This window comes from Furipterus horrens, unplaced genomic scaffold, assembly GCF_987537825.1.
Source record: "Furipterus horrens unplaced genomic scaffold, mFurHor1.1.pri manual_scaffold_7, whole genome shotgun sequence".
NCBI lineage: Eukaryota > Metazoa > Chordata > Mammalia > Chiroptera > Furipteridae > Furipterus > Furipterus horrens.
Window position 1 is genome coordinate 115,964,634 of NW_028327177.1, and position 15,979 is coordinate 115,980,612.

At 40.5% G+C, this 15,979-nt stretch overlaps 1 protein-coding gene across 1 annotated transcript in view; it reads left to right on the forward strand.

The window, feature by feature from the left end:
- The first annotated feature begins 15,292 nt into the window (after nucleotides 1-15,292).
- MRPL3 (mitochondrial ribosomal protein L3) overlaps nucleotides 15,293-15,979 on the forward strand; it is a 39,469-nt gene continuing 38,782 nt past the window's right edge. Inside the window, exon 1 of the mRNA XM_090284340.1 lies at nucleotides 15,293-15,531. Coding sequence (XP_090140466.1) covers nucleotides 15,440-15,531 — 92 coding nt within the window. The 5' untranslated portion in view covers nucleotides 15,293-15,439. The remainder of the gene's footprint in view (nucleotides 15,532-15,979) is intronic.

Sequence of the window (15,979 nt, forward strand, 5' to 3'; positions counted from 1 at the left end):
TTTTCAAGGCAATTTTCTAGCAGTGACTTATTCCCTGTAGGTGACATGGCCTCAGATTAGGACTAGCTCTTTCACAGTCTCAGAGAGACATGGATCATTGTTTTTAACAAACAAGGAATTAAAATATTTAGGTTCTGTCCTCCAGAAATAACTGGTGGTTGTTTCTAGCCCTAAACCAGGACATGAGTTTCCTTGTCTGTGTGCTGAGAACACAGTAAGAACTCAATAGATATTTCATGAATAAAGAGGTGACTAATCAGATGAATGGGTGCATGAATGCATGGATGGATGAATGAAGGAAGGAACTTTTTAATGTGCCCCATGAGTGATCGCAACCCTGTCGCAGTTTTAACAGGTAGATTAAGTGGCTGTGGCTGGCAATCAAACTGATGCACTGTGTCATCCTCAAATGTCTCTTGAAATATATTACATTTATGTCAGGACTGCTGAGCTCTGAGATACAGTGATAAGGATAGAGTTCAGTTTGCCAGGCAGAACCTTATAACAGTTTACTCCCCTTTTCACAGCCAGCCTGAAACCCAGCTAAAACAAACAAACAAAAGTAGTAGCTAACAATCACTGAGGACTTACTGATGCCAGCCACTGTTCTAAGTGCTTGTCACATACTATCTCATTTAATTCTACCAATAGCCCTAGAAGGTAAGTATTAATCACATTTTGCAGATAAGGAAACTAAGATACAGAAAGGTTGGGTAATTAACCTAAGGTCACACAACTATCAAAAGGCATAGACAAGATTTGAACACAGACACTCTGGCTCCTGAGCCCAAACGCATTTTGAATAATCCCCATTGCAGCCACCCTCCTGGCACAATACCCTTCCACTGCCATATCAAGCAGGAGATTCTTAAGAGACTTGAGAGAATGTGCCTTAAAACATGACTTTTTCCTCCATTTCAGAAATTTCTTCTCATCTGGTGACCTCAGCTTTTTGTTGTGGGTTCTTGGCATGTTGTGATGTACAACATCCCCATGGGAGCAGTGGAAGAACCTCAGGATACAACTAGGTCTTCCCAACTTTTTGCCACCAAGGAGACCATGTAGATGGGACATTACAAATGTGGATGCTCCCAGGAGCTGAGCAAGCCATGTGAACAACTGAGGACGAACAGTTTCAAACAAAGGGACAGAAAGAGTAGAGTGTGGCGAGGACGGAGGGAAGCTGGCAAGTGTGTGTCCAGAAGAGGGCAGCCACCACCCAGCCCCAGGGGCCAAGCCCCAGGGTGGATCCAATGCAGCCAGCTCACCCAGTTTTTCAAGAGAATTGAGTAATCTCATGGTTCACATAAATCCCACCAATTTGTAAATATGGAAAACTCATTCAAAACTAAACAACTATTTTAGACACTACATAATGAAAAATACCTCTGGGCTTACATTGGCACTGGAGGACAAATTTGGAACCACTGATTTACTCCATTCATGGCCTGCCCTCCACTGGGCTTCAGTAGATACTATAGACTCTATCAATATTTGTTGTACTAGAAATTGAAACTGCAAATGTAATATATTAATGATTCATTTAAACATTAACATTAAACTCATTATATGTTAACATAAATACAACATTTTCATTAAAAAATTTATATTTTCAAAACTAAAGAAATAGTGGGACAAAGAAGTTCTGTGTGTCTTGCTTAATAAAAGGCAGCTGGAGTCTCATATCTGCTTCTGCATTCAACCAGTTACAATGTGATGTTTTGGTTGAAGTACAACCAAGAAAATTAGCCTCACATGGCAACACAGTTGATAAGAGGAGGAGTATTTTTACCCTTCTCAGATAAGTGTACTTATTCTTCTTTTTACCACATCAAAACTCACAAGTGGTAGCTTCTTAAAGGTTAGTTGTAATGTGAAATATGCAATCATATCAATAAACCTCTTCTGGCACATTTAATGGTTCTTTTACCACACAAGACTTTGCAATATCATGCATTGGTCATTTGGAAAATGTTGATCCACTCAGCTATTAAGATATTCCAAATGCTCACACACTTTATTTTACAATACTAAAAAAGATCACATTCTTTTGCTTTCTAATGCCTCTGCCAGTCTCAGCACACAGACTTTAAGTATTAAGAGTCTGTCAAGTTACGGTGGCAGATGCAGGTTTTCCGAAACGCTAACCTTTGCTAGGAAGCTCAAATGCTGTCATTGGCAACAAACACTGTCAGTTGTTTGTCTTGAAGTGGCAGGCTCAACTTCACTCATTTCCAAGAAAATATCTCCTAAATACACATTTGAATAACTCATGTATCTGTCAGTCTTTCTTTTTCAGTTGAAAATGGAATTCTGTAGGGGAAAAAAGAACAGCTAGTTCAGGTCACAACACAATGGTACACATACTGTGAGGCAACCATCTCAGGTTGGGGTCAGCAGGAGTACTTTCTGGGTGCTTTGCACATTGTTGCCCAGCGTATGGAAAAGACATGAGAGCCAAGATTTAATAACATTTATAATTTTTCTGCTCTATCAAGAACATCTGTAACTGAAACTGCATGTTCTTTCCTTCAAGGGTGTGACAGTGAAAAGTAAGTGACCAGTGGTACAGTGTGGTGCCACCTTTTTCAACTGGGCTAAGACTCCAGCAGTTATGCTCACCATTGCTTTTACACCATTAGTGCAAAGGTCAACACAGTGAAAAAGCAAGTCACATCTTCATGTTATTATGAAAACAGTTTTTACCTCATTAGACTCCTTGAAAGGGTCTCAGGGACCTTTGGGAACAACCCCCGAACTGCTTGCTCTAGACCACTTGACAAAGAGTGTAATGGTTCATTGTCTCTGCATAACAAATCACCACAAGCTTCATGGCTTAAAACCACACATTGATTATTACACAGTTTCTGTGTGTCACAAGTCCAGGGAGACCCAGCTGGGTCTGTGCAGCCTCATAAGGCTGAAATTACAATACCACCAAGACAACATTCCTTCCCAGATGCTCTTGCAAAGAATCTGCTAGCCAGCTCACTCAGACTGTTGGTTGAAACTATAGAACCTTGGTCCCATTACCTTGCCAGCTATCAGCTGGAGAAGGGTGGGGGGCAGTCTTTACTCTTAGAGACTTCTCATACTTTCCATATGGTCCCCTCCAACATTGGTGGGTCAAATACCTCTCAAACACTGGACCTCGCTGACTTCTTCTGCAGCATCTCTCAGACTCCAACCAGAAAAAAACCCTCTGCTTATAAGGGTTCATGTGATTAGATTGGATCACCCAAATAAATCCAGGATTCTAAATTTTATAACCTTAATTACATCTGTCAAGTCCCAGGTGCCACATACTATAACATGCCTATAGCTTCCAGGGATAAGGGCAGGGACATGTTTGAGGAGCCATTCTGCCTACCACAATGGAAATGCAGGATATTGCCAGGTGATTCTAAAAGAAAGTATGGGGTTTTCTATGTATTTCTTATTTGATTAAACATACAGTGTGGCTTAAAGCCCGGCATGGATTCACAAAGGGGCAGAGGCTGTCATTCCATTCCTGTCTGTGTTTGTGACTCTTGAGAGCATCAGAGTCCTAAAATTGCAGCCTTCTAGACAGGACAAGACAAAAATTTTAAAAAAAGCTCTTCCCCAGAAAGTAAATACAGTGTCAAGTTCTGGCTTATGGATTATTTGTCTAGTCTTACCCAGAAATTTCTGAAAGAAAATGAGTAGATTTAAAATACATTGTGGAGTGCCCTTTTCTTTTATGCCTATATGTATCTATATGTACACATATTCATTAGCTTTCACTTTTGTAAAATTGAAAGCAGAACCCAAGCATGGCACTCTAAGAGGAACAGACACTATTTCCCCTATTATTGCTCCCATCCTGATGGCCAGGGTATGATTTCTAGGAGGAAAGATTCTTTCGCAGATGATTAAAAGGTATGGTATATTTCAAAAGGGAAGATCTTTCTTCCCTCTTGCATTTTGAATGATTGTTCCAAGTAACATAAAAATGATAAAAAGAGAACCTCCTGAATTCATCAACGAACCAAAGGTAAATCTTTGGCAGCCAGCTGGGAGCCCCTAGGATTGCAATCCCTGCATACAGAAAACCATCAGAGACCCAAATGTCAAGCCCAGATCGACGGGAGTGTGGGATATTAAAAATATGTACACCCACCGGGATGGATTAGGCTGAAAAGATAATTTTATAACCTAGACTAATTCATCTACAGTTTATTATGAATCAAATGAATTGAAAGTGACTAAAAACATCATTAAAGACAGCCACAGCCCAGGAATTACCATCACGTCTGTCTGTGTCTCTTTATTTAATATCCTCAGGATCAGAATGAGCTTAGCAGAGCTGCCATTCTACAGATTTCAGTTCATTTTCCAATGTGTATTTATCCATTCCAGCAAGGAGAGTTAACAAGCTGGGCTGACCCCTCCCAAAGATAGAAGAATCATATGGTTATGAGCAAGAATGTTGGCTTCAAACAGAAATATATTTCTCAGAAAATATAAATGTAGTTACCTTCTCTGACCCTCAGATTCCTCGTCTGCAAAATGGAAACAATACCTCTATCTCTTCGAGTTCTGTGAGGACTGAAGAATATCTTTAAAAGGTTGAGCTCAATGAATAACATATATTAAATGTTCTTCATAAGTCATGATTTTTAGCATAATGGGTAAGTTGTGTAGTATAGAAGGCAAAAGCATGAGTCAGAAAATAATTAAAGTAAGCTGAAAAAAATGCAGAAACCTTTAGCACTTGGTAGCGCTTGTCATGGTGACTGACTCTGGGATGGACACGTGACTTGAGCCAGGCCAAATAATCCAAACCTAGGACTTATGCTGGAGCTCCCAGGAGAAGGTAAGTCTCCTCTGATGTTGCTGCGCTATGAGGATATGAATCTGTGTGAGCAGGAAGTCATCCTGCCACCTCATGGGAATGCAGCCAAAACAGTGGAAGGCAGGACTAAGAGGTAAAAAACAAAAAAGCAAGATTGCCTGTTGATGACCTCAGTCAGGCTCTGGATCCAGCCTTGCCTAAAGCTGAAATTTTCAGCCACCAAAGCTCATAGATTTTCTTTGCACTTAACCCAGTTGAAGTTTACCTATATATATAGGTATATTATATATATAATAATAATCTCAATTAATACTATATTACTAATCCATTGTTTTATTATAAGTATTCTGCATTAGGTCCTTGGAGAACAGGTTTATCTTTGATTCCCCTGTAGAACTTAACACATAGATCGCTCACGGCACATAGGATTTCAAACATGGAAAGTGCTTGGATATTTGTTGAATGAAACAAGCATGTTGGCCATTCACTGACCTCTACTTCACTTTCTTACATGAGATGAAAAAGAAACAGAGGAAATACAATTGTTTTTAGACTAGATAAAATCATTCAAGTTGCCACTGCAGAAAAAGAGCAAAAGGACAGGCAATTGCAGTGTCTTCCTCTCCTCCACCTAAGAAACCCACTCTGTTCCTTCCTAATGTTCTGCAGCTACCACCTCTATTTCCCTTCATGTCCATTATATGATGCCTCACTACATTTTTCATTTCAGGATTTGGAATAATAATTCAGATTTACATGCATGAAACAATGTAGACATCAACATCATATCTCTCTCACGTTTTTGGAAGCAGGAGGGCAATCATGATTAAGGTGTTTTCTAAATTTGCTAGAAGATTGAGGGTGGGGGAACTGAGGAAAATTCAGGGTAGGACAGTTCCTTGTCCCACAGGCTGGCCTCTCTTTGCTCCTCAGGAAAGGCCATTGTGCTTTAGAGTCCAAGAAAGCATCCATCATAGCTGGTACCTTCTACTGTCTGAGACCTCCCAGCTGCCCAGTGCTGGGACATTGCCCTTTGCTCAATTTCTGATATATTTTATTTTGTTGGGTGACCAAGTCCCAAATTCCCTTTTGCAGAAAGACTTGCCCACTCAGAATGACATTTTACATTTAGACACTTCCAATCTAGTTGATATTTCACTTTAAAGTTCATTTTCCCCTTTCCTGCTGGCCATAATTTAAGCAAAGAGACATTTTATAAATAACTTCTGTTTTCAGTCATCCAAACCAGCAAACCTGTAAATTCAACATTACATAGAATGGAAAACATGGTTGGAAAATAGGATACCTGCATTCTAAACCAGGCTGTACTAGGTATACGGCTTCACTAGGGATATTTACCAGATACGTAGTCTTGGACAACTTACTCAACCTCTCTGGCCACGGTACTTTCCTCATAGATTGTTATGGGGATTAAATAAAATAACATTTTCAAAACATCTAACATTATACCAGACATTATCTAAATGGCTCAAAAAGTAAATTTACTATGAGCCTTTTCATTGCTCCTATTACTACCATTATGGTATAACAACAGTTTCTTTTCCAGAGAATACACGTTCTTACAAACAAATTACTATTCTCATCATGGCTGACTCACTTGAAGGAAACTGTTTTCTTTTAAGGCAAAGATGGCAGAACCACATTGGCATTCCCTGCAATGCTCCCAGACTGAGGGTTGTGAATTCCAAGGAGAAATGAAGAGATAGAAGGAAAAGAGGGGCTGGGCTTAGTGAGCTTAACATATTACATCTTGTCTAGAAAAAACCCTGGCTCCCTGATGGTGGTGTCCATAGTAATGATGATTATGATGGTGGTGATGTTTTTAAACAATGAAAATGCTACTCTTGTGTATGTTGTATTTCTTTAATCTTAAAGATCAGCAAACATGGACATAGGAAACACCAGAGGCCAACAGAAAGGTCAAGAGATCTCCTAAGATCTTGTTAGGAATCTGACAGGCTTGCACCCAGATGAACTTGTTCATGCAGAAAATACCAACAAAAAAGTCATGATAATCATATATGTAACAAAGTCAACATAAATATTAATAATCTAGTAGTCGGCATTTCTTAGTTCTTACTGTGTGCTGAGTACTATGTAAAACACTTGATATACATCATTCCATTTAATCTGTACTGTTGTCTTGGGAAGGAGGTTTTTTACTTATTTTTATTTTTTAATAGTTCATTTTTATTGTATTTTTCCATTACCATTTATCCCCTCTGTACCCTCTTCCACCTTCACCCATTGAAGGGTTTTTTTTTAAATCATATCTGACAGATGAGGAAACTCAGAAACACTAAGTGATTCACCCAGGTGCATGGAAATAGTAGCATAGACAGGATCTTCCCAGACTTCCCACTTCTAAAAAAGACTTCTCCTAACTGATTACATGGGTGTAGCAGGTCCTCTGTTCCTAACGATGTTGGTGGAGGAGGAGGCAGAAGGAACATAACAGTGGGTAAGGCAGAACCCTTTCCTTCTGTTAGACATTTGGTAACCCAGGTCAAACCCTTTCAACCAAATTTTGTTTCTGGGGTGTCCCGTGCTGTTGATGCAATAAGTCTGGCTACTCTCAGTATTTCACAACAGATTTATATATTTTTTGATATCATAAAATTTTTCTTTTCAACACATACACTTCAGTAATTCTTAGTATATTTACAAAGTTGTGCATCAATCACTACTAAAATTTACAAGTATTTCCGGTTCATGTAAATGTAGGGCTTCCAGGAGAGCAGAAGAAATATATTACATGGTATTGCCCAGCCTTTGAAGACTTTCCAGTCTTGTCAAGAACATATGGTTTATAAACTTGAGACTTGTCACTACTTATAATAAAAGACAATAATACCATGCAAGAACATACATACATATGGGAAGTTCTAAGTGAGGGGAGGGGGATTCACACCCAGGGCGAGTGAGGATGAGGGAGTCCTTACAGAGGAGGCTGGCCTAAGGCAGGCCTTGGAGATGAGTGGAAATAAAGAAGTGCTGTGAGCAGGGAGGGCATCAGACACAAGGAACTCCCAGGTTCAGCGGCCCAAGTGCTAAACTCTTGCCAAGCAGAAGTATTTGCCCTACTGAGAGACGTGCTGGGAGGGACTTCAATAGGAAACAGAAAAGGGATTAGATGAAGCCAGTGATTTCAGCCAGAGATCACCTGGTCTATTTGAAGATACTTTATATAACAGTGACCAGTAGCTCCTCTCAGAATTTGGGTGTGATTCCCACTGGTTTCAGCGAGATGTGTGCTTTGTGGAGTGAAGACAGCATTTGGCCCTTGGTTGGAAATTCCTGCTTTAAAAAGCCATTTTGTTCCATTTTGAAATAAAGTGGGAGTGAAAGCCCTGCCCTGTGATGCTTCATGGTTAATAAAACTGCAAAAGCATTTCTCTCTGGGCATAAAAGATTATTTTAAGCATCATCTCCCGGGCTCCTTGGTTACTAAGGGAATCCTGTCTCAGCTCAGCGGCACACGCAGGCAAGTTGCCATGACAATCCTGCTAAGCCTGGCTGGAGTTTAAATACCACAGATGGAGGAACCACTGTCACTACCTGACTCCTGAATAGTCTGGCAGTGCCCTCCCCATCCCTTGCAGTTTGCCACTCCTCCTCCTAAACCCACCTCAGCTGCCCACTCTTTGCCAATAAGCAGCACAAGCCCAGCTGGAAGGGCACTCGGGGTCACTGACTCATTTGATTTGATGGTCAGTCTCCTGTCCCAGAATGTGTTGTTCATGCTGGGATATATTCAATTCTTCTTGAGCACGTACAGTCCTTCAAGCCTAGCCTTTGTTTCTTTAAAAAGAGGAAATACTAGATATTTACCAACAAGAAAATCTGGACTAAATCTTCTTTTCTTTCCTATAGACCAACCATACATAATCTGAAACATTTTTAACAGGGTAGGTTTGTCATGGTAGTGGGCAACTGGTCAACCCCTGCAGCTACCTGGCTACAATTCCATTTTTTCATGTGGACAGACACATGGTGATTGTGGCCAATTATATTTTCTCAAGATAGCTGGAACCATTCCATGTGCTCTTCTTTCAATGTCATTTTGCCATGTTCACATTGAGGGGTGCAATTTTGTTCCTTCTCCTTGAATCTGGGCCAGCTTGTGTCTGAAGTGAAGTGATCCATATGGTTTCTGAGGTTATGTCATAAAAGGTAATTTAGCTTACTTCTGGATCTCTTGTTCTTGGGACCTAGCCACTATGTTGTAGGGGAGCCCCAGCAGCCACTTGGAGAAACCACATACAGGTGTTCCAACAAACAGTCTATTTGAGCTCCTGGCTGATGGTCAGCACCAACCACCAGATATGGAGCAAATGAGCCTTCAGATGATTTCATCCCCCCAGCTAACATCCCCCCTGGTCTTTGAATCATCATCCCAGATGAGGCCCAAACTGAAACAAGCCATTCCACTGTCCTCTTTCTGATTCCCTAACCAACAGAAGCCATATAAACAATAAACTGGCAGTTTTTCTATGCCCACATTTTGACGTGGTTCATCACTCAGCAATAGTAGCTGGAACCATGTTCTTTTTATTTGAAATTTCCTTTCTTTACTCTTCTCCTGGGCACTCTTGCTCTTCCCTTGAGGAGTAATTAAGATGTTACCTCCTGTGTATGTATCCCATCCAGACACTTTGTACAAAAACCTCTACTTTGGCTCTTACCATATGGCTGTTTACTTCCTCTGTCTTTCCTGCTCTACCATAGACTCCTCGAGGACTGAGACTGTTTTTTGTTCTTGCTGGTTTGAAGGAGAAGCGGCATAGTAGAGTGAGGAGTTTGGAGTCAGATAATTTTGAATTCAGCTGGGCTACTTATTAGTAAGTGGGCAAGTTACTCCCTTGTGTTACTTTATATGTAATCACATATATAAATTAATGAACATATCTATCATTATTGTCAGGAGCAAATTTGATGGTATCTATTCTGAGCCCAGTACCTGGCATTTAAATAGCAGGTATTATCATATTATGTTATTATCCCTGCATTTAGTGCAGTGTGAGTCAAGTTTATTGATTATTCAACAATATTTGTTGAGCACCTACTCTGTGCCAAGCACTGAATTTTATAGTTGATAGCCAGTAAATATTTTTAAATATATGAATATATAAAATAATGCAATTGGCAATTGATAGGTTTTTCATAAATATGAGCCTTCTTACCAAAAATTATTTTTTCTCAGACTCAAAATTAAATTTGAAAATAGAGCAGTGATGTTTTTATTCTTGATGTCAAATCTTATAATGGTCCAAAATCAAGGTCTGTGTGTTCTAAGAGTTGTCAGCATTTAGAACTTTGGGCTTAAAGGTTTATATTAGTTTTTGATTGCTGCCATAACAAATTACAGACTGAGTAGCTTAGAATGACGCAAATGTATTCTCTTACAGTTTTAGAGGTCAGAGACCAACATGGGCCTTACTGGGCTAATATGAAGATGTTGGCAGGGCTGCAGTCATTTCTGGAGGCCTTAGGGAAGAATGCATTTCCTGCCTTTTCCATCTTCTGGAGGCCACCACACTCCTTGGCTTGTGGACCCCTTCCTCACTCCCTTCCTCCAGCTTCCAAATCAACAATAGGCTGACTCCTTTCCACATTTCATCTATCTCACATTTTTTCTGTTGTTACAGCCACAAAGGTTCTCTGATTTTAGGGGCTCATGTGATTACATTTAGGGCCCACCCACATAATCCAGGATAATTTCCGCATCCCAAGGTCCTTAAATTTAATCATATGACAAAGTCCCTTTAAGCCATGCCACAGAACACAAAGGTTCAGGGAATAGGGTCAATATCATTATTCTGCCTTCCACACAAACTTTCACTGAAAAGGCTGGACAAACCTTATTCCCTTACCATCTCACAGATGCAGAGAAAGAAGTGATTACTCAGTGCTACGCTGCTTGTTAAGTTTAGAACTGAGGCTGGATCCAAAGTCTCTTGGCTTTGGGTCCAGATTTCTTTCTAGAATGCCACTATTCAAAGTGTGATCTGCTTACCAGCAGCATCTACATAACTGCAAGTTTATTAAAAATGCAAATTCTCAGGCCTCACTTCATACTTACTAAATCGGACTGCATTTTATCAAGATCCCCAGGTAATTCTTATGGACATATAAGTTAGAAAGGCACTGATCTAAGACATCACCGAGCCTCCTGTTTCACTCCTGACAAGAAGTTTGTATATGACCGAATGAGGCAATATCTCAAGCAACTTGGCCTTATTGCTCTCTATTGAGCCCAACAGATTCTGATCCAGACTGATCAGATCTCTAAAGGTGCAGACTTAGCACTACCATCCCCAGTCTTTGCTTACCTGGGGCAACCTCTGGATGCCAAGCTGATGTTCCAATATTGTGCCATGTGACTGTCCTCTTGGAAGAGAGGCAGTACAAGAGGGCAGTGAAGCCCTTGGGCTCAGCTCCTGGCTCCACCACTTAAGGTTTGTGAACTTGAATGAGCTATTTATCTTCTCTATGCCTCAATTTCCTGTAAATAAGGATGAGAATAATAGTGCCTACTTCATAGCTGAGGAGCAAATTAGTTAATATATGTAAACCACTTAAAATCTGCCACTTAGCAAGAGCAATGTGTTAGCTATTTCTCATTCTTCTGGGACCCTTTCCAAGTAGACTCAAAATCCTAAATGAATTAAGTTTCTAGGAATTTCTCAAGACTCTATCTTCTGGGATCAGAGAGGAGACTCTGACAATGGTTCCAGATGACAAATGTCACTGGCATCAAAAGGAAGACCAGGAAGAAGGAGCTGTCCTTGGCTGAAAGCATTTGGTCCACTGGTCTGTGATTCTTCATTGTCTGTCCCTAACATTTTTTTTTTTCAGTCTTTACAGAACTTTAAAGAAATGCACATAGATTTAAATACATTAAGTTTCAGAATGATTCTAAATACAACAGAGGGGGGCAGGATGCTGAGAAACTTTAAGCCCACATCACAACATGACCACACTGCTTCTTTTTTTTAAGTCCTCCTTCAAGCCAAATGTTTTCTATTCTGGTCATCTCTTGGAGCCCTAAATCTGTGGGCCGACTTAAAAATTTATAAATAAATACAGGGTTGGGCAAAGGTAGGTTTACAGTTGTATGTGAAATCATTAATTCTTGTATTTTTATTATTTATTAATTATTGTATTACTTCTCATACAAGCAACTGTAAACCTACTTTTGCCCAACCTTGTAGTATGCTTTTCAAATCATTATATTGAAGTTGAAATTTGTAATTTGATCTTGATGAAAGACATTGAATCAGAATTTATCTTCTTACTGAATGAGCATGTCTGGATTTTGCAACATGGCCTTTTAAGATTTCTAAATCAGCCAGTAATTAAATCTCAAAGTTCAAAATTTCTTAAAGTTCATTTTATATATTCCATCCTCCAGTGCTTGACTTGCCTTCATAATATTTCTATCAATTTTAAAATATGCTAAATTCTCTTTAGGAACAGGGAAGAAAGCCAAGGATAATTTAATGAAAATGCTAAACTCATTTTTAAAAGATTTTTAATTTCTAATATAAGGCACGTTATGAACTAAGAGACAGCATAAGTGAATATAAAATGCAAAATAACCAACAATAAAATATGTATTATTCTGAAATAAACCACCCATACAGGACATGTCACAAACATTATAAAAAATGAACTGAAGCGCCTAAAGGCAGGAACGCATAGAAAAAATATTGCCAATAAACCCTTGGTTTTAGATTTACTCCTTCAAAAATAAAACTATTCCTAATGTTTTACTTTATAAGAACATTTATTATATCACCTTTTTTGTTTGAATTAGAGGAGTAAGAATTATGGAATTGTAGTACAGTAAGTCCTCACTTAACATCATCAATTGAATCTGTGACTTCAAGAGAAATGACATACAATGAAACCAATTTTATCATAGGCTCATTGGTATAAACAAGAGTTAAGTTCCTACAGCATCTCATCAATGTTATAACAAAATAATGTTGAACGAAAGGACATTTTTCGAGTACCCACTGTACTAAAAAAGAGATAGTGAAAATTATCTTTCTTCCAATGAGGAACCAACATCTCAGAGAGGCAAAGTGGTATGAGGGTCCCAGGGTCCAAGGCAGTCACTGAAGGGTGATGTCAGAAATAATAGGAAACTTGTGTACCTGAGTGAACAAAAGGAGCCTGAGCTGGGTCCCTCAAGAACTGGGCCTGGTCTTTGTCAACTAGCAGCATATTGCAGTGACAAAATTGAGTATAATGACACCTCCCAGGCCCAGCTGGCAATCAGGAGGCATGTGCTGTGCAACAAGTGAAGCACATTTTGCTTTGATTCAGTCCAGCGTTGGTGCCTGCTGAGGTTTCTGTTGTCTCAGGGTCCTCATTATGGACCGAGAGAGATCTGGCACTAGAGGCAAATGTCAGCGTGAATGGCTGCCTTCTCAACCCTCACTGCCCACTGTGTACCATATGTTTATGTACCACTTCCTCTTTAATGATAAATAAATTCCAGTGCAAGGATAGTAACAGATTTATCAGAGTGAGCCAAAGAAACGAAATAGCTAAAAGCGCAAGTTCTCTGGTCACATTGGCAAGATTTAAATCTTGGCTCTAGTACTTACTAGTAGAGTGATCTTATTTAAGTTATGTAATATCTCTTTATTTTCTCAATTCTAAAATGGAGATAATTTTAGTATTATCACATGGGTCTGTTATTAAGTGAGAAAATAAACTGAAAGAGTAAAAATTAATCCTTAATTAGTAATCAGACTGCAGTGTTTATCATGGAATATCAACACAATATTTCTAACAGACCACACCCAAAGCCACACCACTGGTACAAAATGAATAACAGTTCCTTCTTCTGAGTTATTTTTACTTTCTTACCAACATCATCCCCATTGCTGACCTATTCTTTCTTATTAATAGCCTTTATTTCTAAACAAGTCTCTGCTTCCCTTATGCCACCTTAAAATCACCCAGCATAAGTCTAGATCTTATAACAAGCCCCTCCCAACTCATTCATAAAGGGACACCCCGTTAGGTGTTGCACTGTCTCATTGCAGCAAACTCATTAAACTTAACCTTGTTTGAGATCAGGTGTGCTACTGATGGTCTTTGACTGATGGGCTTCCACATATTGAACACATACCATAGCACACTATATGCATAAGAAATACTGGCTATTGGCAATAGTAGGCAAGTCTTCTGTACCCCCAGCTTCTTCATGTAGCATACCTCAAAACATGTTTGTTGAATGAAGGGCCATTCTTATATAACTGGGAAGTCAGTTAAGCATGGCTAGGATAAAGCAATGTACTTTTTTCTTCAAAGCTCAGTGTTATTTAGAAGTCCCCCCAGCATAACTACAATTGGTGAAATAAAAGAGAAAGCAAAGTAAAGATTTTGAACCTCCTGAAGTCCAAGTAGTAACCAGGAATTGACCATTGCATGGAACGTGTAAGCCCAGCTAGCCAGATAGCTATAAAAACTGGGTGTTAAAATAGCCAAATTTTTAAGTTTTTATTCCCAAATTTCTACAAATTAGCAAACAGACTTTTGGACTAATAGAGTGAATGCACAAGTAACACTCACAGTGATTAGGCTGGGTCTGGAACAAAGGACAGGACTTTGTACAGGTGTATTAGTTACCAAGTGCTGTGTCACAACTCACCGTAATACTTAGTGACTCAAAATAAGAGTAATCACCTATTCTCTTTGGCAGTACCTTCTGTTAGGAACCCTTGAGTCCCTTGTCTGAGTAGTTCAGGTTCAAGATCTTTCATGAGTTGCAGTCGTTAGAACAGTTGCTGGGGCTGAAGGATCCCCTTTCCAGGTGTCTCACTCCTGGCTGGAAAGTTGTTCCGTCTTCATCTGGGCCTCTCTTCAGGGCTTTTGGAGTGTTTGCAGGACATGGCCACTGGCTTTCCCCATAGGTAACAATCCAAGAGACCAAGACAGAAGTAGCAAACTTTTTATGACCTAGTCCTGGAAGTCACACACCATCACCTTGGCCATGTCCTATTGCTAACACATGCCAGCCCTGCTTCAGTGCCAGCTCTGCCCGTCTTCCAGATGTGCTGTTTTGGGCCAGCACCAATTCTGAGTCTGTGTTCCCTCATTTGTAATATTAAAATAACAACTTCATTAGGGCTGTTTTGAACACAAACCAATATAAGAATATCAAGCGCTGCATAGTAAAATAATGTACCAAGCAGGCATTTTTTAGAAGTTATTTCACTTCCTTAGGAAGCCTGTCCCTAGTACGCCTCATTCTTCTAAACTCCAAACATACTTTTCTTTCCAACCCCCTGGAGGGTCAATCAACCTCTGCCCACCCTCCACCAGCTCCGAACCAAAGTAGGACTATTCCGGAGGCAGAACTTTAGTTCCGGGGGCCGACCACGGTGCCCGGAGCGCATTGAGGAACGGACCGGAAAAAGGCTCCTGCGCCTCTCCTTCGGTCCGGGAGGGCATCGGCGGACAGTCGGCGTGACTGCTTCGGGTCGGTCGTGGCGGACGCGTGACAGCAGCGTGGGGATTCCCTGCACGTACAGCTGAGGGGCCCCCGGAAGTGTGGCGGCTCGAGCGCTCTCCGGTTGCTCCATGCTTGGTTGGAGGCTGCTAGCTCAGGCCGCCTGCCGGGGGCTGGGCCGCGGCGCCGGGGGCCTGGATGCTGCCCGGGGCTGCGGGAACAGGTGGGTGTGGACGAGACAGGGTGTGGGGGTGGGGTCCCCGGAAAACTATGACTTTGAACAGTGGCATGGCCCGGCACAGAGGGGTCTGCCCTGAGTGGAGGAGGAAGAGGCTGTATCCACACCTGAAGTATGGGCGAATAAGCGTTAGTGCAAGGAAGCCTTTTCAAAGACTGAAGGTCGGGGTGATTTTTGTTTTATTTTGCTTTTTAATGCTTATGAGCGACTGGCCGCGAGCATTACCAACAGCAATAATAATATTATCTATCAACTAGCGAGCGTTTTCTGTGTATTAAATGCTCTATTAAGTATATTAGGCACCTTAGCTCATGTATCCTCCCGTGAGAGAACTATCATTATCTCTTTTACAGAAACTATCATTCCGTTTCGCAGATAAAACGGAGGCTTGGACGGGAGAAGTAACTTGCTCGTGATCACTCAATAAGTGCAA